Raw genomic sequence first — 26,194 nt, 5'->3', positions numbered from 1 at the left:
CCAGTTGCTTGCTAGCTGTTAGTTTAGCTTTTAGCCCAAAACACCACCTGCCATCGAGGATTCAAAGAGTTTTTGTCAGTGTAGAGTGCACAGTGAAAATGTTTTCCAGCAGCTGTCAGGAGTAGAGCTGGGAATCTTTGGGCACCTAACGATTCTATTACGATTACGATTCAGAGGCTCCGATACGATTATTGATGCACCCCCCCCCCCTTTTTTTTTTTTTTAAATTAAATGTTTTGTACATTAGTTCCAAAATTGTTCAAAAATCCTCTCAGGCTAAACCAAACTACTATTTCAGTATCAAGTTAACATATAGCAGTAAACAAATATACAACAATAACAGTAAATAAAAAACTCCAGTCCCCATTCTGTAACAGCAGCTTTAAACTACATTCATTTAATTTAATGTTGTGAATCAACTGTTAAAGTTGTTAAAATTGCTCCCGTTATTCCATAATTTCCCTTTTGTCTACTTCCGACATGTGAAAGTTTTAAAACTATTTTAAAGGTAGATTCAAGTCAATATTTTACCGATTTAGGAGTATTTTAGATAAAAAGTTAATTAGGTTTGCTTGGAAGGTTCGCTACAACAGCCTTGCAGGGAAGTGTACTGCTTTAAGATGGCGGCCGTTTACTAAATGTTTTTACTAGCTTTTTGTAGATGTGCTGCTCACGCTACCGAATCAATGGTACATCTAGTCCTATATAAATGATATCTACCATTACATTGTGTGGATGACGTACTTTGTAGCAGCTTTTCGGCAGCAGTCAGGTATGTTGTTGTGTTTTTTTTATCTCGTGGCATGAGTTGAGCTAGAGCCGTGAGTTGAGCATTACCCGAGGGGCCGGGTAACGAGAAGCACGATGTTTAGCTACTCTCGCTGCGTTCTTCCTCGTTGCGCCCCGAAGACCGCGCGGCGCGCTGAGTGTGTTGTACTTCCGCTTTACTTGGCATATTTCAATAATCGGAATTTGGATGTTTGTGAATCGTTCTCGAATCTTCCACGGCCAAATCGCGAATAATCTAAGAATCGGAAATTTTGCACACCTCTATTCAGGAGTGTATAATAATTAGGGCTGTCAAACGATTAAAATTTTTAATCAAGTTAATCACAGCCTAGAAATTAATTAATCGTAATTCAAACCATCTATAAAATGCCATATTTTTCTCTAAATTATTGTTGGAATGGAAAGATAAGACCCAAGACGGCTATATACATTCAACATACCATACATAAGTACTGTATTTGTTTATTATAACAATAAATCAACAAGATGGCATTAACATTATTAACATTCTGTTAAAGCGATCCATGGATAAAAAGACTTGTAGTTCTTAAAAGATAAATGTTAGTACAAGTTATAGAAGTTTTATATTAAAACCCCCTTAATGTTTTTTTTTTTTTTAATAAAATTTGTAAAATTTTCAAACAAAAAATAAACTAGTTGCTCGCCATTGTTGATGTCAGTAATTACACAATGCTCATAGTGCTGAAACCCATAAAATCAGTCGCAATCAAGCGCCAGCAGAGGGTGACAAAACACCAAAAAACACAAGTAACAAATGGACATGACACTGTGCTGTCATTTTAATCAGTTTGAGCGGGGCATGTGTGTTAAATGCATCAAATATTTTAATGTGATGAATTTAAAAAATTAATTACTGCCCGTTAACGCGATAGTTTTGACAGCCCTAATAATAATCTGTCATAAGACAATTTAAGGCAGAAAAAAAAATACTGGAGAAATAAAAAGTTGAAAAATGAAGAGGATGCCAAATCCAACCCAAGATATTAAGCATTCCAGTATCCAGTATTCTAAGATGGAAGACATGGAAGAACAATTAAAAATTGTGACAACCAACCCTGTCCTCCCCTTATTTTCCTCTCTACATGCCAGTTATGTTTCAGCTTGCCTGTAATTGTCTTCACTGTTATGATGACTCAAGCTCTCTTTTTATTTCCAGTGGAGGCGCTGACCTTCCCGCCTACTTCAGGGAAGTCGTTCATTATGGGCTCAGACGAGGCCATGGAGAGCGAGCTGGGCCTGGGCGAGCTGGCCGGGCTCACTGTAGCCAACGAGGCCGACAGCTTGGCGTACGATGTGAGTAGGAGGGAGTCAAAAATCCCAAAAGGCTGTCATTTTGCCCAGAACTATTTCTGAGTATGTGATGAACGGAGCACAAAGTGAAATATATCAACCATGTCCCTCTGATATACAGAGATCATTAACTGAAATTGACAAACATCTCAAGCTTCTATTTTCTGCTTGAGAAATAGTTTTGATAGTGCAACAGTGGAAATGTTCAAAAAGTTAGTGTTTATTCAATCAATTAATGGGGCTAGACATTGAAAAGACACCCATTTTTCCTTATGTTTATGAGGCTATATACAGAATCTGTTTTTTTCATTGTATCCTTATGAGGCAATATACATTTGCTACAGCAGCCATTGCAACCCACACTTGACAATTGCAGACCTGTGCAATTATTTTGACACATGAAAAGACTTTAATATGGTCAAGCACAGGAAGGACAGTAACTTGAAACCTATTTTCAGTTTTAATCATCTTTCATTGTATAAGAAAAAAATTAAATAGAGTGAGGAGCAGAAGTATTTGCACCCCTTGTAATTTTTGCAATTTCACCCTCTTAGAAAATAGGTAAAGGTCTGAAATTTCAATCATCGATGCATTTCCACTTAGAGAGACATAATCTTAAAAAAAAAAAATCCGGAACTCACTTTGTTTGAATTTTCAATCATTAATTTGCCCATTTATTGTCCATTCCTCCACACAAATTTTCTCTAGATCTGTCAGGTTTCGAGGTTGACGTTGAGAAACAAAAAGTTTCAGCTCCATCCAAAGATTTTCTATTCTCTTGAGGTCTGGAGACTGGCTAGGCCACTCCGGAACCTTGGTATGCTTTTTACGCAGCCACTCTTTGGTAAGTTTGGCTGTGTGCTTCCAATCATCATGTTGTAAGATTCAGCCACGACTCATCGTCAAGTCCCTGACTGATGGAAGGAGGTTGTGGCTCAGTATGTGACGATACATTTCACTATTTATCCTCTGCTTTATACAGTACAGTCGTCCTGTCCCCAGAGCATGAGGTTTCCAACCTCATATTTTACAGTGGGGACGGTGTTCTTGGAATTGTACTCCTCCTTTTTCCTCCACACACGACAAGTAAAGTTTGCACCAAAAAGTTCTACTTTGTTCTCATCTGACCACATGGCTTTCTCCCATGACCCCTCTGCATCATTCAGATGGTCCCTGGCAAACTTCAGATGGGCCTTCCTATGTACTGGCTTCTACAGGGGAACCTTCTGAGCAATGCGTGATTTTAAACCATTGCACCGGAGTGTTCTACTCACAGTAGCCTTTGAAAATGCATCCAGCTCTCTTCAGGTCATTGACCAGTTCCTGCTGTGTAGTTCAAGGCTGAGCCCTCACTTTTCTCATCATGAGTGATGCCCCACGAAGAGAGATTTTGCATTGAGCCCAAGTCCGAGGTAGATTATTAGTCATGTTTAGCCTTTTCCATTTTCTAACAATTGCTGCAAATGTTGATTTATTCTCACCAAGCTGCTTTCCAATTGTCCCATAGCCAGTGTTGGGCACGTTACTTAAAAAAGTAATTAGTTACATTACTCACTAATTCTTCCAAAAAGTAACTGAGTTAGTAACTGAATTACTTTATAGTAAAAGTAACTAGTTACCAGGGAAAGTAACTATTTCCGTTACTTTAAAAAGAACTTGTTGTATGTCAAAGAATTTGAAATTTTCCGAGCAGTATTCGAGTCAGTGGAATAGAGAAGAACAGACAGGTAGTTAACTTGTTAGGTGCTTCAGCAGATTTGAATTGCTTACCACAGATGTCGACAAAAGCTTTGCCCCGGGACATAAATTACACATTACATGCAGGTTTCCTTTAATTTCGAAAAACTTGAAATAGTGTCTATATCTCCACCTCTTAAAGGACAGTTTTTCTTCTGAATGCTCTGCCATCCCGACCCTGTGCATCTGTTTTGCGAGTGTGTGTTTGCCGCACGCGCTGTTCCGGTTTGCTTGTGAAATCACCGGCTCTGATTGGCTTACCACGACACATGACTCTAACCCTCAGCCAATCACAATCACTTCCATCGCATCTCTCGAGGGGATGCATTCAGGTAGGCTCGTTTCCCGACAATTCACGTCACCTTCAAAGCGTCTGCCGTCCTCAAGATGGAAGCAGAATTATTACTGGCTGACAGTGGGAGATGGGAACAAGGCTAGCATCAGGTGTAGCAAACACAGAAACGTTACCAAACTTTGGAAAGCATTGTCTAATTGAATGAGCAGGGACAAACAGCTTGGAGTCAGAAGTACGTGCGCTATTCTCGAACCTGAACGTACCCCAAGTCTTGGATGACAAATCAACAGAGCAGAGAGTCGACTCGACACGGCTGGTAGTTTCTTCAATTTATTCAGAGTAAGTAACGCACCGCTTTTGACCGTCAGTAACGGTAATGGCGTTGTAACGGCGGAAAAAGTAATTAGTTAGATTAACCCGTTACTGGAAAAAATACCGCCGTTATGTAACGGCGTTATTTATAACGGCGTTACTCCCAACACTGCCCATAGCCTTTTCCAGCTTTGTGGAGCTCAAGATTTATTTCTCTGGTGTCTTTCGAAAGCTCTCTGGTCTTGCCCATGGTTGCAGTTGGATTATGACTGACTGTGGGGTGCGCAGGTGAAAATATTGAGCTCAAACGGGTAGTGGGTGGGTGATTAATCATGGGGTAAAGGCAGACTTTTTTTTTAAGGTAGACTGACAGCTCTTTGAGTGTCATAATTATCGGTGATTCCCTGGAGTAAAAATACTTTTAAACCCCAGTAAATTACAAATAAATTATTTTTTTAAAATCATATAATGTGATTTATGGATTTTTTAAAATTGTGTCTCTATGAGTGGAAATACATCTATGATTGAAATTTCAGACCTCAGCCTATTTTCGAAGTGGATAAATTTGCAAAATACTTCTCCTCACTGAAGGTTATGTCTTTTAATGACATGGTACTCCTATTCAAACACCTGAATGATTTTCTTCCTCCAAAAATGCAATTACTGTATTTTTCGGACTAAAAGTTGCACTTTAGTATAAATTGCTGGACCAGCCAAACTACTGTATTAAAAAATGTGGCTTAGTTCAGAAAATACGGTAACTCATGAAGTGCTCTTGCTCTAATGAATTTAACTGATTTAGTTGCAATATCAACACAATTTATTTTCAAATTAGATTTGCAACACTTCTTGTTCCATATCATCCCTGTTGGTGGTCATATGGGATTCGTAGAATCGTAGTTAACGTTCATAACTCTCGTTACATTCGTAACTTTTGTTTCTGCTCAAAGTTGGTTTTTCATTTGATTCTGCATTCATAGGGTAGTTGGACAAGTATTGTATATTAGAATAATACTATAAGATTGGTGATGAGAACACCAGGGAATGTTGGTAGGTGTTCTGACTTACTGGTCCACGATGGTGAGGTTTAAAGAGTAACTTTCGGTTTAACTCTAGTTTAATCAAATTAATTAAATCCCTTGTTTTCATTCATTGAATTACACTTGTCTACAATTTTTTTTAAAGCTGGCTGTGTTTTTTTTAACTGAATTAGGGACTGTTTGCACCACTGAATCAAAAAATGACAGTTTTTCTCAATCAGGTCAGATTTTTATGCTAATTAGGTATTTGTTTTAATCTGATCTTCTGATTGAATGGATTACATTTTGGTGACATCAGTTGATTTTCATTAATATTTCTACTGAAAAGCAGGTTTTGGAAGAGAAATATTTTCTAAATGTATATATTAGGGCTGTCCCAAACGACTAATTTTCTCCCGATTAGTCAGCCGACTATTTTTACGATTAGTCGACTAATCTAATAATTTTTTTTTTTTTTTTTTTACTAATTTAGCAATGAAATTTTTGTTGACGCTTATCAATTCACAAAAAACATTGGAACACTCAAATCATTTATTAAAGTACAAATAAACACGTAAATAACAATAATAAATCACAAATAAACAATGAGTTCAAATGCTGATAGAATTAACTAGTGTAGAATCCCGATTGAAAAGATGGTCTCTTAAACTGATGGTTTACAACTTTTATTCCATCCTTGATGTAAACACACCGTAAGAGCTACGGTGCACACAAATAAAGCAACACAATTAGAAATTAACAAAAACTTTTCAACTTTTTCCTTTTAAACCTTATTTATACATCAATGAATTGCCTATATGAATTGCCTTTACCTTGATTTATTACCTTATCATTGACAATCTCTCCCTTGAGTGCAATCACTGTATATATTTATGCCCTTTTAACCTTATATAATTTTCTATACCATAAAATAAACCTTTCAATTAGCATTATGAACAATACTAATAGCACTTATAGGCCCATTGTCAATGAAACATTATTATTTAGTAAGGCGACAGCACCCTCTGGTGTACAAAAAATGAAAAAAAAAAGAAAAAAAATTACAAACTGCGTGAAGGCGCTTGAGGTGTTTGACGTGCAGCCAAGCTTGGCACTGAAGAGACAGGACAGAAGAGTGTACTCTCCTTTGTTTCTTTGAAATAAGTCAATGTTTTGGACACTCTGGTGCGCTTTTTTTTGGCTTTGTGCCGCTTTCCCCGCTTGCAAACAGAGCATCCGACATTCTAACTTTCCACGCATATATTTTTTTAACCCTTCATTAACCGTCGACGGGATGCTGTGCTCGTCGACGGATTTACGTCATCGATGACGTCGACTATGTCGACTAGTCGGGACAGCTCTAGTATATATTAATGATATATTACAAAAGAACATTTTTGTAAACTAAATAATAGACATTCATAGCATTACATACATTAGTGTATTTCAGAAGGTTGAGCGAAACCAATGTGATTTTTGGATTTAGCCCATTGCAATGATCATTAATCAGCTAAAAAAAAACTTGGACAATTAATCAGAGGTGGGTAGACTAGCCGAAGGTTTTACACGAGTAAGAGTAGCATTACTTCAAAATAATATTACTCAAGTAAAAGTAGTAATCCAAAAAATGTACTTAAGTACAAGTAAAAAAGTATTTTGTGAAAAGGATACTCAAGTAATGACTAACTGCTTACCATGTTGATTTTTTTGTTGAAACAATGGTATTTTTTTCTCAGCCGGTATTATATGAGCTGTTATTATTATACTGTACAATAACCCATTTCATAACCACATTAAGTGAAATAAATACCAAAAAAAAAAAAAAAAACCAAATCATTGAGTTTCGGCGTGAGAAAAAAAATTACAGACTGAAGCATCATTTGTCTAAAGAGCATGAGTGCCCTCTAGTGGAGAAAATAGTTCTTAGTTTGAATAATAAATAGTTCCTTCATAGTTCCTATTATGAACTTAAAAGGATCATATCTCTCTTTCCGTGGTCAATCGGTGCCAATTGAAAAGTGGGAGAGCGGTTAAAATCTGCGCTTTCAAGTCATGTTGATGGCAGCGCTCCATGTCAAATACTTAATTTTTTACAGTCTTTTGAAGACGCCACGTGATTGAACAGGCCAGCGTGATCATAGAACGGCAAGCTTGATGTGTGTGTGATTGGTATAATAAAGTCATGTGATTATTGTTGAGACTAGGATGGTCGAGATAAGTTTTAGTAGGCGGTATTTGCCTCATAAATTATTGCCGATATGCGATGTAATCGCCAGGTTTTTTTTGTTTTTTTTTATCCTATTCAACCACAAATATAGTAACAATACATCCTAATAAATCACCTATTCAAATGCAATAATTTGTTATTCTTAAATGAAACAAACTATATTAAAAATTTTGAATATTAAAAAAACACACAATCCATAATGAGTCATTTTAAAGCTAGTTTAAGAGCAGAATATGAAATAGGTGAGAAACCCAGTGTCATTTTTGTTGTCTGCCAGTTAGAGCCCATTAAAAGTGTTAATTTGATCAAAAATCACTCTCATCTTGTCTTGCAAAGTACGCATATTAACAAATTTGAAGCCAAATTATTATCATTTATTACATCATATTATCATTGGAAATCAGATTTTTCATAATTGGTGTCATTTTAAATCTATTCTTAGTGTAGAATCTGAAGTATGTGAGATTGCCTCCAGAATTCTTAACAGGGTGTGCTTTTATTTTTGAAATGTTCACCGGAAGTACATTTGCTAATCCACTAACAGTACGCTTTACACTCAGTAAAAAAAAAACAAACAAAAACAAAGTGCACTTTGCTAGTCGTCATGCAAGTGGCGTCAGTAATAGTTTTTTTTTCCCCCCTTTTGTTGACATCGTTTGCAAATGATGTAATCCAGGGATTTTTCATGTTTGAAGTGTCACCTTTTAACCGCAATTTTGTGTTGTGGAGAAGACTGCCAATGTTTTTTAGCAGGCTAAAATAATTAGTACATTCTCTTTTTTCCTTAAGCTTCAATGAGGCAATGCTAACGTTTTACAATGTTTAATATTGATGTGTTTCCTTATTTTGTATGTCTTAATTTTAATTCTACGGCGTGTTGATGACCAATAAACATCTGTGAAAGCTACTGGAGTCTCATATACAATAAACACGCATGTGTGCCAAGTGCAGTACACACAAATAAATGCACGCACACACGTGGCGATAAATCGTAGCCGTGAAAATTACTGCCTTCATTTTTATTTACCTTACGATAATTTGACTTACTGCATATCGCGACAGGCTTAGTTGCGACGTCTCATTGGTGAAACTGGTAGAGCTACTGTTGGCATCGTTGGCAACAAAAAAGGAAAATATTAATATGTGGATTAAATAGGAAAAATGTAACAACTAGTGTCGCGGAGTAAGAGTAGCATTTCTTCACAAATCTACTCAAGTATGGTTAAGTAAAATTACTCTTAGAAGTACATTTTTCTCAACAGGTTACTCAAGAAAATGTAATACGTTACTACTCACCTCTGCCATTTATTTAGTGTTGACCAGTGTTATTATACAAACATACACAATGGCAATATACTGTTAAATATTTTCACTAAAACCTCTGTCCTCAGATTGGCAACAATAAAGATGCCATGAGAAAAACCTGGAATGCTAAATTTACACTCCGGAGCCATTTTGACGGGATTCGGGCCCTGTCTTTCCACCCAGTGGAACCTGTCCTTGTAACTGCTTCAGAAGATCACACACTCAAAATGTGGAATCTTCAAAAGACAACTCCAGCCAAAAAGTAAGAGAACATGACAAGACTTTGTTTCCATTGGGTTGACTCAGTTATCTGCGGGGAATAGTTCTCACTCATTAAAGTGATTTCGCAGCACAGCTCCGCCACACACCCACACACAGTGGACTGGGAGTCATTCAGAGTAAATGCTTCTGGGTCCATTTAATGCGTTAATCCACTTTTATAATTTCATGCAAGTAAATGTCATAAAACACATTTTGATGAGTGTTGGGATGGTGATCAATGGGTTTTTATCGTCCACAGGAGTACATCTTTAGATGTGGAGCCCATCTACACGTTCAGGGCCCACAGGTACTCTCCAACACAAACAAGTTCTAGTATCGATTGACGAACAAAATGTTGAACAACTTATCATGCCCACAGGGGGGCTGTGTTGAGCGTAGTCATGAGCGCCACTGGGGAGCAATGTTTTAGTGGAGGAGTGGATGGCACCATCCAATGCTGGAACATGCCGAATCCCAACATCGACCCCTATGATTCCTATGGTAATGCACATGTGATTTTGTTATAATATTATTATTTTACATGTAGAGCGTTTTGGATTAATTGAGGTTTGTTGTGTGATAGACTCATCAGTTCTTCGTGGGGAGCTGTGCGGTCACACAGACTCCGTTTGGGGTTTAGTGTACAGCAGTGCACACCAGCGCCTTCTCTCGTGCTCGGCCGATGGGACAGTGAGACTGTGGGACGCCAACAGCACCTCCCCAGCCCTCGCAGTATTCAACGAAAATAAAAGTAAAACTTTGACTCTCAATAGTCAATTAGCTACTCTGTGCATTTGTGTAATGAATGCTTGCTTATGTTTGCATCAGAGATGGGAGTTCCCTCTTCGGTGGACCTGGTTTGCAGTGAACCAGCTCACCTGGTCACATCCTTCACTAGCGGGGAGATCGGCCTTTTCAATATGGAGACAAGTCAACTTGTCCTCAGTCTAGAGTCCAATGCAGGGCAAGGTTCGTTTTGGAAATGATGTTGTAGATTAACCAGAATTGCTTAAAAAATGAACTCAATTTATATTGAAGTAACTGTAGTAAATGTGAACCTTTTTTTTGGGGGGGGGGTGGGGGGTCACCCAGCCCTTGTATGTAGTAACATTAAAAATTGAACAGTATCAAATAGGAAAGATTGTGATTTCCATTCCTGCATTTTGAGTTCCATACTAATTCATTCTATTGATAACTAGGTCTTCCAATTCACATCAACAAGATCCTCAGCCACCCAACGCTGCCCATCACCATCACAGCACAGGAGGACAGACACATCAAGTTCTTCGACAACAACACTGGCAAACTGATACACTCTATGGTGGCCCACCTGGATGCCGTCACGAGCTTAGCCGTGGACCCCAACGGACTGTATCTCATGTCGGGCAGTAAGTGTCAACAAAAGTTAACACGTTCACATAATGCTCACTAGCCATGTATGGTGCAGCTACATCCGGTTGAGGTCTTGCTGCCTGGCACTGAAGGCGTGCACGGTGCACCTCTAAATTTGGACTAGCCAGAAAAGTATACCGTAAAACCTTAGCTGATTGCAATATGAAAAAAATCTTTTATCGTGATATCGGCTATTTATATCAACTAACCAATAAAGAAATGTACAGTACATACAGAAGTTTACAACGAGTCGTTACATTTCACATAGCAAATTTATCAAGGGCGGTTAAGCCTCTGGCATTTTTTCACACCCAAACATAACACATCTGATTTGCCCCCTTTTGTCAAAACACGTTTTTACTACTTCTGGCATAGTACATAGACAAATGACGCTAATTCAAAAATTGCCGCAAGGCGACAAGATAATAAACAAAGTCATAACCAGTGTTGTTAATCTTACTGAAAAAAAGTAATTAATTATAGTTACAAATTACTTCTCCCAAAAAGTAATTGCGTTAGTAACTCAATTACCTGAATGTAAGAGTAATTAGTTACTTGGCAAAGTAATTGGTGATAATTACTTTTTTTTTTTTTTCCCCTCCAAAAAAAAAAAAAAAAAAAAAAAAAAACATTGGCCACACTATGTGAAGTTTTTTGTGAAGGTTTTTGGTACAAGTGGCCCGAGCCCAATTCTTTACCCTAATTTACCCTTTACCCTGAATCAACTGTTAAAAGTTGATAAAATTGCTCCCATTATTGCATTAGTTCCCTTCTCTCTACTTTCAACATATGAAAGTTTTAAAACCGTTTCAACATTTAAAGATAGATTCAAGTCAAGATTTTGCCGATTTAGAAGTATTTTAGATAAAACGTTACTTAGGTTCGCTAGGAAGGTTCTCTACAACAGAGCAGTCCTAAAAAGTCTACTGCTTTAAGATGGCGGCTGTCTACTAACTCATTTAGTGCCATGTCTGTCATTTTGCATCTAGTTATATCTATGTACAGTACATGTGATATCTACCATGTCTACCATATCTACCATAACATGTGGGCGTAGTTTGTAGGCTATCGGCTACAACATGTATTATTGGAGCTACCTAGCATCGCGTTTGCTCGGCGTCACAACTTTCTTGCCTCCTCCCTACTCCTGCTCTGCTCTGTCGTCTCGGTGAGTCCGTCTCCCTCAGACTTTTCGACCAATATAGTAACGCATGCCTTTCCGTCCTCAGTAACGGTAACGGCGTTGCCAAGATGAGAAAAGTAATTAATTAGATTACCCACTACTGAAAAAAATAACGCCGTTAGTAACGCCGTTATATTGTAACGCCGTTATTAACAACACTGGTCATAACTCATGAAACACTCTGATAAAACATCTTGACAGATTACAGGTAATCCTGACAATGTGTTTCCGGAAATGTGAAGTTAACAGCCCGTCCAAGTGCCCATCACCTGCTTGGTAATCAGTGGATAGCAAATTATGGTCCGATGGATATACTGTATCAATCAGTATGCATTCTTGATTTATCAATGAAACAGTGACATCTGGAGGTTGAATTGCAAAATGATAGAGTGGCGTATGAGACCACAATGAAAGCGAATACAAGTGTGTACATTTAAACCTTTCAGCCACAGTGGTCACTACAGTGCAAACCCTTTACACAGGGTTTAAGCGGATCATTAAAAAGCATTTAAAGTCAATAAATTGATTTAGTCCAAATTGAGGCCTTAAAAAGCATTAAACTAAATGTCTGAGGCATGAAACATATTGTAAACTTGATGGTTAGAAAAATGTATTTTTATTATTTTTTTTTACATAATTTATTAGGGTTGTCCGCCGATAAAAGCATTTTAAAATGATATTGGATAATATCGACATCGGTTTTTCATGATCAGTTTTGGGCCTTCAAAGTGAATGTAGAAGCTTCTGGCTTTTGTACAAGAGTTGGTCACAGTTTAGCACAGCAGTTTCATTGCTTGTTGACCATTAGTTGTCTCCAAACTAAGATGCTTGGAATTTGTTATGTGAGCAGACCAGAACAGTAAATGATTGAACATTAATTGTAAACTCATTACATACCTCATTCGCTGTACTGAAGCTGTGTGCCTTTGTTATTTTGAGCCAGAAGCACTGTATGAATCATATGGTAGTGCCTTATTGGCACCTTGCACTTGATCCAAAAAACAGATTTTTGCACTGTTTCATAAATATAGTGGTGCAATATAGACACTTTTTCCAAAACATTAGTTGAAGTTCTCTTATTTTTCCACAGATTATTTATTGGTAAAACTTTAAGTTGTTACGTTTATCATTATTAAAGTATCCGATGGGGCATCAGCCGCATAACAATACAATTAGCCCATAATATGTTAAGTCCACGACCACATACAGTGGGGCAAATAAGTATTTAGTCAACCACCAACTGTGCAAGTTCTCCTACTTGAAAAGATACAGAGGCCTGTAATTGTCAACATGGGTAGACCTCAACAATGAGTGAGAGAATGTGGGGAAGAAAAAAAAAAAAAATCACAGTTTGATTTTTAAAGAATTTATTTCCAAATTAGAGTGGAAAATAAGTATTTTGTCACCTACAAACAAGCAAGATTTCTGGCTGTCAAAGAGGTCTAACTTCTTCTAACGAGGTCTAACGAGGCTCCACTCGTTACCTGTATTAATGGCAACTGTTTTAACTCATTATCGGTATAAAAGACACCTGTCCACCTGTGTGTCAGTCACACTCCAAACTCCACTACGGACAAGACTAAAGAGGTGTCAAAGGACACCAGAGACAAAATTGTAGACCTGCACCAGGCTGGGAAGACTAAATCTGCAATAGGTAAAACGCTTGGAGTAAAGAAATCAACTGTGGGAGCAATTATTAGAAAATGGAAGACATACAAGACCACTGATATTCTCCCTCGATCAGGGGCTCCATGCAAGATCTCACCCCGTGGCGTCAAAATGATAACAAGAACAGTGAGCAAAAATCCCAGAACCACACGGGGGGACTTAGTGAATGACCTACAGAGAGCTGGGACCACAGTAACAAAGGCTACTATCAGTAACACAATGCGCCGCCAGGTACTCAAATCCTGCACTGCCAGAAGTGTCCCCCTGCTGAAGAAAGTACACGTCCATGCCCGTCTGCGGTTCGCTAGAGAGCATTTGGATGATCCAGAAGAGGACTGGGAGAATGTGTTATGGTAAGATGAAACCAAAATAGAACTTTTTGGTAGAAACACAGGTTCTCGTGTTTGGAGGAGCATGACAATTTCAGCATGACAATGATCACAAACACACAGCCAGGGCAACAAAAGAGTGGCTTTGTAAGAAGCATTTCAAGGTCCTGGAGTGGCCTCGCCAGTCTCCAGATCTCAACCCCATAGAAAATCTGTGGAGGGAGTTGAAAGTCCATGTTGCCCAACGACAGCCCCAAAACATCACTGCTCTAGAGAAGATCTGCATGGAGGAATGGGCCAAAATACCAGCAACAGTGTGTGAAAAGCTTGTGAAGAGTTACAGAAAACGTTTGGCCTCCGTTATTGCCAACAAAGGGTACATAACAAAGTATTGAGATGAACTTTTGGTATTGACCAAATACTTATTTTCCACCATGATTTGCAATTAAATTCTTTAAAAATCAAACAATGTGATATTGTTTTTTTTTTTTTTTTTCCCACATTCTCTCTCATGGTTGAGGTTAACCCATGTTGACAATTACAAGCCTCACTAATATTTTCAAGTGGGAGAAGTTGCACAATTAGTGGTTGACTAAATACTTATTTGCCCCACTGTATATTGGTATCGGTTTAATATCTGTATCGGATTTTTGGAGTTGGACAATGTTGGGATATCGGTTAAAAAGTCATTATCGAACTAAACTATCTGCAGTTCGGCATGGGCATTAAATTAGTTTAAAGTGGCATTTAAAAGACACTAAATGAGATTTCCTGATACCTGTAGAGATCCTATTTACATTGGTGCTTCTACTTACAAAATTGATTCTGGAAGTAGTCTCGTAACCTTAAGATTCCGACGTGTTTTCCATGTAAATGCCGTAATCCGTTCCAAGCACTACTGAAACGCCACATTAAATTTTAGAATCTGGTTGAAACCAAAATCAAACAACAAACAAATTTGAATCATTCCATATACCTAACCTAACCTAACATAATGTAACATAATCCAAAGGAAAATAGAAAAACAAAATATCTTACCTTCCTTCTCTTTCAAGATTGTGTCTATTTCCCAGCTTACTCTTCGTGACACATAAACGCGTGGAGACGTGTGGGCTTTTAAAAAAAAAAAAAACGCAAGGAGACTTCTGCTCTTTGGCGAAGACGTCGAGACCGCGAAGAACAACACCGTTGTGCCTGTGCGTGCGTATCATACTGCGAGACCCAAATTTAAACATCAACAATATGTCAATAGGAGAGCAGAATCGCATTACTGAAGCACAATGAGAAAGATAATGACCAATAGGGCAGCAGTCTTATGGCGTGACATTTAAAAGCAGGAAGTACATATGTATCTTTTTCAATACTATTTACCTCTCGTATCTTGAAATTTCTTTCATAATAAGAGGAAATATTTTCCCGTTGAGGTGTGTCCGTTTGTAGAGACATTCGTAATTAGAAGTATCACTGTATAGGGGAAGTGATTGTTTTTGGTCATTAAAAACTTAAATATTAGCTATTACTAGGAGTGGGAACCTCTTGGTACCTCACGATACGATACGATACGATTTGCGATACACAGTTCACGATAACGATGATCTGACGATATAGCGATACAGCGATTATCGATACATTGGTCAGGAAATCTTTGTAGGATTTTCTACCAATGACTAATAAACAGAAAAACAAGCTTCTGCTGTAAGTTGGAATGAGTTTATCACTAGTAGACGTCCAATCCATTTGAACTGGGAGGGCTGCCATCCCTCCCACTTCAAACGGATTGAACATCTATGGCCGTCAGCGGCAGCCATTGCTAGACAATGAGGTAATTTTGGGCCATTTAAGATCATTTACCTATTGATTTTCAGTTACTTCCTGTTGATTTTGGGGTATTTTATGGGTCACTTCCTGTTTATTTTTGGTTACAGAACAGGACGTGACCTCGGAATCAACCAAATGAATAGGCAGTGACTCAAACTCAACAGGAAATGACCTGTAAATGCCCTAAAATGAACAGAAAGTGACCTGTATATGCCCCGAAAATCTGACCGAATGACTGTGAATGCTCTGGTTTTGAATGAACGAACGTTCGCAGTCTAAACGGATTGGGCGTCGAGCACAGTCAATGGCAGCCTTAAAGTTAACTGAGACACTATTATGGTGGAAGATTTTGGTAGCAACTTGATGGTTCCTTTTATTTTATTTTATTTTTATTTTATGTTTTTTAAACATTGACGCCTTTTTAAAACGATATCTCGATTCTTGACAGGAGCGTATCGATAACCTTTTGGGATACAAAGTATCACGATACATCACCATTTCGATATTTTGTCACAACACTAGCTATAACTGTATTTATTAAATCATATGTTAATAATTAAGGTATATATATATATTTTTTGTTATATGAATACAATGTTAATAAAATTAAAATAATTAAATGAATATAGATAGAAATACACTCGAGTTACAGGCCAAATTTTTTTTTTTAATAGTCTTTAACTCATTGCATGCTATTGACAGTCAATGGCAGCCAGTCTTAAATGATGGCGATATAGATCGTCATTTCACACATCACTCGTAAAAACCCCCAAAAACAACCTGACAAGCATTCTTCTTGAAACAATGTTTGTTCAGGTCACGACTGCTCCATCCGCCTGTGGAACCTGGAGAGTAAAACCTGCATCCAGGAGTTCACGGCTCACCGAAAGAAATTTGAGGAGTCCATTCACGATGTGGCTTTTCATCCCTCCAAATGCTACATCGCCAGCGCCGGGGCGGACGCTCTTGCCAAGGTGTTCGTATGACGCAGTGCCACGTCTCTCCCCGTAGCTCCCTTCCCCGTCCCTGCCTCCAGTAACCAGGGACCAATTGAGGCACAGGAGGGGAATAGACTTAAAGGGACGGGTCCAATCTCATCCCCCCATCGCTCACTGGGAGACGCCGTAGCTGCAAACGGGACATGGATCTCCACGTGAAGTTCGGGCTGGGAGAACTGTTCTCTAGCCCTTAGTCATCTAGCATCCAGGCAGGCCTGGATGTTATCGCTTACAGCGCCATCTCCACAGCTAGGAGGCTCAGAACAAGTGTGGGGGGAAAGGGGTGAGAAATAAAGAAACCTGGTTTCAAGCCGCTCAGCCCACCCCCCTCAGGCCTTTTCCTCCCCATCGACAGACCCCCCCCAACAAGATCAGGTTTTGTTTTCAGTCCAGATTCACTTCTCCTCTTGCTGGTCTGCCTTGATTTTCCTTTTTAAAACACTTGTTGACAAATGTGCCTTTGCTTTAAAAGGCCTTGGAAATGTTATTTTAACAAGCTTGTTTCTGGGGAGTGGTGAGGGAGGGAGCGCCAGAGAAACTCATCCGGTTGCCACAGTGTTGCTGATTTTAACATTGGATGTAAAATGACAAATACTTATAATAAACAAAATATATATTCAGTCTTAAAATTAACTGTGCAGTGAGTTTGAGTGCTCCTTTTGATAAATGTATCTGGGGAATCAGTTTTGTGCTTTTCCAGACAAAGCTGGTAGTGTGACGCAAAGCAGATACAGTATATGGTCTGTTTGTTAGAATATTGTACACTTGACAAGTAAGATTAGCGTACAAACATTTGTGTCTAAAGTAAACCATTTTTGGTTATATACTATTACAATTTAAAGTTGGTTATTGATGTCCATTTTAGGAATAACTAATTTTGGCCAGTTTGCTCTTGTTCCAATTGACTTGTACTGTTTGTAGTCCCCTCCCCCACCGGACATGCTTATTACAACGTGATGTGTCATGTCCACCTATTGACAGTAGTCCAGTGTTTAGCGGGACCTTAGTGCAGTACTCAAGGACTCTTTCAAATAACTTGTCCACCATCTAACACGGAGTGAGGTGACATTTCCTGCAAGTTCTAATCCTACTGTAAACTGTGAGATGTTCCTTGGGTTTGAATCAAATGAGCGGAGAGCGCAGCATTCAACGAGCCATTTTCTCAGTCACTGGTTTGTAAATCAAAGCAATGTTCAAAATAAACCTGCTGTAAACTATTCACCTCACTGTCAGTTGTTTTCATGCACGCTATTGAACTCATTCTCAAAGCAGCGCCATGAAGTTGTCTTATTTTCTTTATTTTATCAAAACTTGCAAAAAAAAAAAATCATTGTGAGCAAATATGCTGATATGAATATGTACAAATAAGGAGACAATCATAAATACTCTTTAGACAAAAGCTGTTTAAAAGCAAGCGCACTGTTAAGGAAATAAATCATGCAGTGCACGTAAGCTCCATTCCAACGACCTTTCATGCCGACGCAGTACAAGAACCATAATAAGGAACCGACACAGTGTCCCCACGAACCAATTTCTCCAGTTAGGAAGAAAAAGCACCACTTTAGATAAAGCGCAAAGAAAAAGCCTCAAAAAAGAAGTGCCGCTTGTGCCAAATGTCAACTTTTCTTTGTCCTGGAACCACCTCGACTTAGATACTCTTGCTTTACATTTTGGTACCACCTTCAAATAATTTGCAAATGATGAACAGTTTCACTTTTTGAATTGAACAACTGAAAAATATTGAACGAAATTCACTTATGCTTAAAGGTTAGCATAATAGCTAAATAGCAACAGTAATTTTAATACTGTAGTACCATTGGTTTGAGCGATACTGTTCTAAAACAGTAAATGGACAGTGGTACGCCATTTAAATCCATGAAATAGGATTCAATAGTACGGCTTTCTTCATGCAGCCAAACGACAGCTGTTTGTCTCTAACGTTAGCACCATAGGTGGATTTGAGGATAAATACTGATTCTCGAAGATGTTTTCTGTTGTTAATCCCCAATCCACACCTAAATGAAGATATGGCACATGTGGCCAATAGAGGGTAAATTTGCAGTCAGTGTTCTTTTAATGTAAGCTTTCGCCATTTTCGGTATCCATCCTCAGTTTCTGGGCTGGGAGTTGAACTCTTGGCAGATGTTTTGTGTGATCTTAGACACAAATTTGTACAGGTTATCAAACTCATCCACAAAGAAGGAGTGCTCCTTGTCTGGATCAGTGGCAATATACTCCAACTCGTCCTGGGCGGCCCAGGCGATGCCGACGGAGTAGGCGATCACACCTGGAACACAGGTACGGGGGAGAGTTATATAGACCAAAGCGTAGGTTCGGGTGAAAGTTAGTCAGAACACTGTTCTGGCAAGAGGTTCGGTGCCGGAATGGTGCTTTGATCCCGAAAATGTGATGACAACTGTCAAAACCCCATGCTAAAAACAACCTGCCTGGCTGCAATACAGGTACCTTCAAGAGGAAAACAATCTACTAACGTCAGATTTACATACACACGTGTTAACAACAAGCATAATAAAGTGCTTGTGTCGCTTCATCCGTTTCCACAGATATTTATTATTTATTCCACGGACAGCACTCAGCTAACCACTCTCCCTGACCGGCACTCCAGTTGCCGGTTCAATTGGCTGACATACTGACATGTGATCAGCATGGATAGTTAGCTCTGATTGGTTCAAATGCACATGTTTTCTGGGACAAAAAAAAAAAAAAACGTGTTGAATTAATGCAATTAAAAGAAAGGCAATGCAATGGAAAATTGATCAGATCATTAAGAAAAAGGAAAGAGTTGAAGAGACTTATTTTATTCAGAACATCTTGTTAACCCTATTAATGCCTGACCCCAGAAATAATGAAAATTCAGATTTTTTTCAATTTCAAAGCTTAATGGGGTCCTTAAACGTCATTAAAAAAAATGAACGTTTTTTAAAATTAATTTGTATAGATATATGTTCTAATTTGAATCATAAATTGTACATTAAGCATTACATCTCGGGATAAAATAAATATAACTAAAGTGAGATTGAACACAATAAGGTTTTAGAATTTTTTTAAATTTTTCTTTCTTTTTTTTTTTATTGCAATAAGGTCCAGAAATGCTTTTCTCGAGATACATTTGGCAGTACAATTTATGTGCACTTTGGACATATTTTTTGTCCATTTATCTATGTTAGGTTCATTATTTCCATATAATATAAAAATTAGGGCTGTTAAACAATTAAAATTTTTAATCGAGTTAATCACAGCTTAAAAATTAATTAATCGTAATTAATCGCAATTCAAACCATCTCTAAAATAACCCATGTTTTTCTGTAAATTATTGTTGGAATGGAAAGATAAGACACAAGACGGATATAAACATTCAACATACTGTACATAAGTACTGTATTTGTTTATTATAACAATAAATCCACAATATAGCATTAACATTATTAACATTCTTTCTGTTAAAGGGATCCACGGATAGAAAGACTTGTAGTTCTTAAAAGATAAATCTGAGTACAAGTTATAGTAAATTTATATTGAAACCCCTCTTAATGTTTTCGTTTTTAAAAAATTTGTAAAATTTTCAATCAAAAAATAAACTAATAGCTCACCGTTGTTGACGTCGCTTAGCGGTGACGTCACATCGGGCTCCCTGCCGTTCTTCCACAGTATCTTTAACTACGTAAGGTAGTGATTGAAATACACCACAAGGTGTCAATGGCGAGTTTTAAATTAATTTGAGATCTAGCCAAGGCAAAGTCTGAGTAAGTTTTATATGAAGGTTGCATAGCTATTTTGATTGGGAATGCCAGTTCTCTTTGCATTGAGCGCTTTTTTTGTGAACATTATTTTTTTGAGAAATAGGAATAATATTTTTGTTGTGCCATCACTAAATGATACTGTAGCGACTTAACTGTTCCACCCAAATGCATGATGGGAAGTTGGGCAACCATGACTGTCAGTGGTGGCTGCAAATGGTATACAGCATGATCTGCGTTGTGTTCAATTAGGCATGTTAAGAAAAAGAACCTCTCCTGCTCTGCCCAAATGCATGATGGGAATTTGGGCAACCATGACTGTCAGTGGTGGCTGCAAATGGTATGCAGTATGTTCTGCGTTGTGTTTAATTAGGCGTGTTAAGAAAAAGATGGTCTCTTGCTCCGCCCAAATGCATGATGGGATGTTGGGCAACCTTGACTGTTAGTACTGGCTGGCATTAATTGGAGTGCAACCGTTAATTGCGTCAAATATTTTAAAGTGATTAATTTAAAAAAATAATTACCGCCCGTTAACGCGATAAATTTGACAGCCCTAATAAAAATATTAAAAAGTCAATGTTTGTGTTATCTTCAAAATATATTCCATTTCACTGTGCATAATGTACTTATTTTGTTCACGTTACTTTAAAATGAAATTTTGGATAAAAAAATCAATTGTTCAGTCATGTATTTCTTTTTGCATTTCTGTGGTTTTGCCCTTGATGTATTCTATAAACACAGGCCAGGCTATTGTAATCTTCAGTGTACCTAACACACTGTAAGTTTTTACCCGCTGAGAACTTAGCGGGAGGCCAAAAGCCAAGCATCCAACCCACAACCCCAGAATTGTGGGGCAGACATGCTGACCATAAAGTCACTGTGCTGGCCTCACTTCTTTTTGCGTTCATTTAAAATAGAATACAATTCTCTTTGTCCCTTTTGATGGAATCTAAGCCAATACAATGGCAACACCAGTTGCATCAGGACAACCTTTGAAGTCATGAAACAATTTCTCACCTTGGCTATGGACAGCCAGCGCAGGTGCTCTGACGTCGTCATAAGAGCGTCCATCAGTGATGACGATCATAATTTTGCGTTTGTTGGGCTTGGACTTGCTGAAGAGTTGCTCAGCGGCGTAAGTGATGGCAGCTCCCGTGCTGGTGCCGCCGCTCCAGTAGTCGATGCGTTTGATGGCGTTGAGCAGCTCGGCCTTGGTGTTGTGCTGGCCAAAGGCGAACTCTAGCCTCTGCTCGTAGGTGTACTGCACGGCGCCCACTCGCGTGTCCGTGTCAGAGATCTCAAATTCTCGCGTGATGTTGGCCACAAACTGTAGCACCGTGCGGAAGTTGCCCGTGCCTACGCTGCTAGAGCCGTCGATGACGAAGGCGATGTCGTTAGCGTTGAGGCAGGTTTTGCTGCAAACCAAGCGGTCTGTGTCGCACACTCGCTTGACCAGCGGCTGCACAGTTTTTCTCAGAGCAAACCAGCTGGACACGGGCAAGGAGAAGAAGCCGTTTGTGCGACACACAGCCTGCAAGAACACAAGACACAGTTGTTTTCATGAAATGACAATAATAAAGTTCAGACATTGGTATTACAATGTTTACCAACCTTTGTATTTACAAAGTAAACCACATGTGTGTACAGATTATTGATCTGTCGGTACAAATTGGTGTTTAGTAGTTTGTGGCTAAAGACTAAACCGTGGGAATAAATCAGTCAACTGTAATTTAAAGTAAAGATTACTAATCCGGATTTGCGGTTTAGTTATCTTTACCCACAGATAACTGAATTTCAAATACAGACTACCTATGAAATGTATTATATATTATTATAATTATTAGTGGGCTTTTGTACAAGTATACTTACTCAATGTGCAATATTGGCCTGTTAAGTGGAACACAAAACTGATGTAAACAATTTTTGTATGAATTGCAACAAGTAGCTACACAGGTTAATTGTCCCTTCTGCCGGCTATTAGAAGAACATGACAATGCCTGTCACTATGCAGAAATATCAGGTTATACTAGGTTATAATAGGCTATATGATAATGAATATAAATGAAAGCTTATGATAGATGCCATTTAGTGTCATTCCCTCAATTATGTCACTTTTGATGCAAGATTGACATTGTTTCACGTGTCTTTGTGTTAGATTAGTATTTCGGTTCGGACACGTTAATGACATCTGTCATAAGAATTCATTCATGTTCATAACAGGTTTATTTTGACACTTTCATAACAAGCAGTCAAATATAATTCTATAGGGAATGGGACGTACTACGTCATTGTTTGGACCCGCCTCCATGCTGGCAATATAATTCACTTCCGGGCCGGCAGAGTCAATGCGGATTGTAACGTGTGATAGTGCTAAGCTAACTCTTTCGGTGTTTTAGAAAGAAAATATGGGTGCTTTATTGTTGCGTTACCGGGTGCAACAGCGTCTCCTACGACAAAAAAAGGGGTGAGGAAAAATGGACTCACTTTTCACCGTTTTCCTGCATGGAGGACCAAATATCAGATCACGAAGGTACGACGGATGGCTGGATTGCAGTGGTTCGTCGGAAAAGCATTTCTTATGATCATATTTCTGCTGGAATGAGAGTGTGTTCCTGTCATCTCTACTCTTGTAAGTTGAACGATTTATCCACTTTTGGTTTCAATACGTTTTTGTTTTTTTACACCGTTGTGTAAATCTGCCTCGGTAGCAATGCTCGCCTACTACGACTCCCCTACCTGTTGTGTTCCTAGGTAAACCTGCTGACAACACATCCCGATTGGTCACCATCTCTCTTCTTGGATTATTTGACAAAGAAAATTTGTTCAATGGAGTGGTTCCATTTGTCCTGTGTCGGACTCAAACAAGCCCCTGCAGCAGACGCCATCTGGGTCTGCCCTTCTCGTCGATGAACTGCGGGCTTTTAACTTGTGAAAATGCAAGAACTTTAATGCACATATTTATTCTGCCTGGCTATTTAACTATGGCCAGTGACGTTTTTTTTTTTTTTAACCACTTTGACAAAGACACCTTTCATTGTAATGTTGAATTTATATATTCTATTATTATTTTTAAATTATAATATTCTTATTTGCACTTATGTAGACTTCAGACTGTCAATTCAAATAGTGTTGGAAAAGTTGCAATACCTAAAATAGAAATGCAAGAACTGTAAAGTACATATTTATACACCTTTATTTACCTAAGGCCACTGGATGTTTTTTAACTGCTTTGAAAAATACAGGTTTTGTTGTGATCTTGTATTCATATAGTATATAGCTTTTTATAATGTATTATGTATTATAATATTTGCTGCCCCCTGCCAGAGTGTGGGCCATTTTGTACTAAAATGATTTTAAACTGTCAGTTCAAATACTGTGTTGGAGACTAGTACTTGCAATACTTAAAATGGAAATGCAAGAACTTTAAAGCACATATTTATCCTGTCTGGCAATTTACCCAAGGCCAGTAAATAGTGTTTTAAACTGCTTTGACAAAGACACGTTTATTGTGATCTTGTATTTGTGTATTACTTATTATATAATATTTGCTGCCACCGTCAGAGGGTGGGCCTTGTTTGCACTAATTTAAAGATTTTAAACTGTCAATTCAAATATCGTATTGGAGAAATTGCATTACTTGAAATAAATCTATTGCAACTTATCAGTCCCAGTTCTTGTCTACATCACTGTCCAAAAATTGTCAATGCATATTCCAAATAGAATAACAAAATTAAGTCACCTGACTTTGTAATTATTACACCTGTTTATTATGAAGACCTGAAGTAAACAACAAGCAGTTACAGTTTGTCAAGAAGTTGTTCAAGTCATGTTTTGGTATTCATATTTTATTGACTTTTCATAACACTTGGGATCGTGTTTGTAAGAGCAGAGCAAACTGAAGTTTCAGCGTGCACTCTTCGCCTTTCCAACCTCTCATAACGCTCCGATGTGGTGCGCTTGACCTCAGAATAACCCAAGAAGAGATATGGTGACCAATCGGGATGTGTTGTCAGCATTTCATATGCAGGTTTTCCTAGTAACACAACAGGTAGGTGATGAGGAGGAGTAGTTTAGCATTGCTACCGAGGCAGATTTACACAACAGTAAAGAAAAAAACAAAAACAAAAAACGTATTGAAACCAAAACGGATAAATCGTTCAACTTACAAGAGTAGAGATGAGGGGAATACACTCTCATTCCAGCAGAAATATGATCATAAGAAATGCTTTTCCGACGAACCGCTGCAATCCAGCCATCCGTCGTACCTTCGTGATCTGATATTTGGTCCTCCATGCAGGAAAACGGTGAAAAGTGAGTCCATTTTTCCTAGACCCTTTTTTTGTCGTAGGAGACGCTGTTGCACCCGGTAACGCAACAATAAGCACCCATATTTTCTTTCTAAAACACCGAAAGAGTTAGCTTAGCACTACCACACGTTACAATCCGCATTGACTCTGCCGGCCCGGAAGTGAATTATATTGCCAGCATGGAGGCGGGTCCAAACAATGACGTAGTACGTCCCATTCCCTATTGGTCCTACCTTGTCCACAAAATTGGCCTCCACTAGGTTTTGCTTCTCATTGTCGTCGGCACCCTCGATGGTGACAAAGAATATATTGATGCCGGATTCCCTTGCCAGCCGAGACGCCTCCTCCACCTTGTCCGTGGGCCAGCCGTCCACCAGCACCACAGCAACGTTGGGAGCTCCTCCGCGGTTCCCGTTGGCGTCACTGAAGTACTGCTTGTTGACATAGGAAAGGGCCTTACCTGTTTAAACACCAGGGGGCAGCAGCATAAAGGTACAATACAGCTATACAGTGGTACCTCTACATACGAGGTTAATTCATTCCAGAACCTTGTTTATAAGTCGAAACAGTCGTATGTCGAACAGGATATCCCCATAAGTATACATAATAATTCTATTAATTCGTTCCACAGACCGAAAACCTACACTAAAGCCTAAGATGTAATGCTTGTACAACTGCAAATAGTAATTACACAGAGCAAAAACGCAACAAAAATATAATAATAGTAATAATATTAATAATAATAATACCTGTAATAATGTAACGAATAGGGTTCTAATATGGCGGATGTGTTTTGCGTGGTGCAGCTGAACGCACCGCGTGGCTGACGTGACAGAAAGAGGTGAATTAGAGTTTTTACTTTCACTTTCCATATTTTGTAGTGTCAGCTGTGGGGGACACTTGGTGTGTTGTGTTGCACAAGTTCTGAAAAAAATTATTACAAACTAAAGATGTCCGATCGATCGGGTCCGATCACGTCATTTTCAAAGTATCGGAATCGGCAAAAAAATATCGGACATGACTTTTTTAAATATATATATATATATATATGTATGTATATATATATATATATATATATATATATTTTTTTTTTTTTTTTTTTTTAATTAAATCGTTTTCTAATTGTATTTAACGCTACAGGCAAAATGTCTTACACTCATCCAGAGTCTTTAGTTTTGGTTTATATCTGGTTTATATCTGGTTTATATCCGTTCATGTTGTATTAAACTGCTGCACTAAGGCTAAGCCAAAATTTATTTTATTCTCATTGTTTGTGAATGTGAGTTTTTGACTGAATGTCACTTTTAAGCCTAGTAAGTAGGTAAACTACCTCTTTTGAAGATTTTTGTTATTGCACTATTCTGCACTCAGTGTTTTAGTTTACATGTTTATTGTTTACATATTTTATGGCACAGTGCTGATAAGCTTTGTTTTGATCCAAAGCAGTGGAACAATGTCATGTTGGACAATAAAAAAAGATACTTG

General features: G+C 38.3%; 2 protein-coding genes and 1 long non-coding RNA gene across 10 annotated transcripts in view; 2 read left to right on the top strand and 1 right to left on the bottom strand.

The window, feature by feature from the left end:
- The window catches only part of LOC130922740 (striatin-like), a 55,049-nt gene extending 36,629 nt beyond the window's left edge, over positions 1–18,420 (top strand). Inside the window, exons 9-16 of one of the 2 annotated variants that reach the window (XM_057847715.1) lie at positions 1,967–2,103; positions 9,082–9,257; positions 9,516–9,563; positions 9,636–9,757; positions 9,840–10,007; positions 10,085–10,225; positions 10,456–10,644; positions 16,463–18,420. In XM_057847715.1, the coding sequence (XP_057703698.1) occupies positions 1,967–2,103; positions 9,082–9,257; positions 9,516–9,563; positions 9,636–9,757; positions 9,840–10,007; positions 10,085–10,225; positions 10,456–10,644; positions 16,463–16,632 (1,151 nt within the window). In that variant the 3' untranslated portion in view covers positions 16,633–18,420. The remainder of the gene's footprint in view (positions 1–1,966; positions 2,104–9,081; positions 9,258–9,515; positions 9,564–9,635; positions 9,758–9,839; positions 10,008–10,084; positions 10,226–10,455; positions 10,645–16,462) is intronic. The other variant, XM_057847714.1, reaches the window with a different exon arrangement.
- vit (vitrin) overlaps positions 17,021–26,194 on the bottom strand; it is a 56,026-nt gene continuing 46,852 nt past the window's right edge. For all 7 annotated transcript variants that reach the window (XM_057847707.1, XM_057847710.1, XM_057847709.1 and 4 more), the window contains 3 exons: positions 24,943–25,169; positions 21,420–21,933; positions 17,021–18,931 (listed from right to left, as the gene is read on the bottom strand). In XM_057847707.1, the coding sequence (XP_057703690.1) occupies positions 18,753–18,931; positions 21,420–21,933; positions 24,943–25,169 (920 nt within the window). In that variant the 3' untranslated portion in view covers positions 17,021–18,752. The remainder of the gene's footprint in view (positions 18,932–21,419; positions 21,934–24,942; positions 25,170–26,194) is intronic.
- Positions 22,685–23,403, top strand: LOC130922741 (uncharacterized). The gene is made up of 2 exons (XR_009064569.1): positions 22,685–23,031; positions 23,154–23,403. It is a non-coding gene; the product is annotated as an uncharacterized LOC130922741 (long non-coding RNA).

Source organism: Corythoichthys intestinalis, chromosome 10 (genome assembly GCF_030265065.1).
Source record: "Corythoichthys intestinalis isolate RoL2023-P3 chromosome 10, ASM3026506v1, whole genome shotgun sequence".
Taxonomy (NCBI): Eukaryota; Metazoa; Chordata; class Actinopteri; order Syngnathiformes; family Syngnathidae; genus Corythoichthys; species Corythoichthys intestinalis.
Note: the sequence above shows the minus strand (reverse complement) of the source record. Positions and strands in the feature narration are given on the sequence as shown.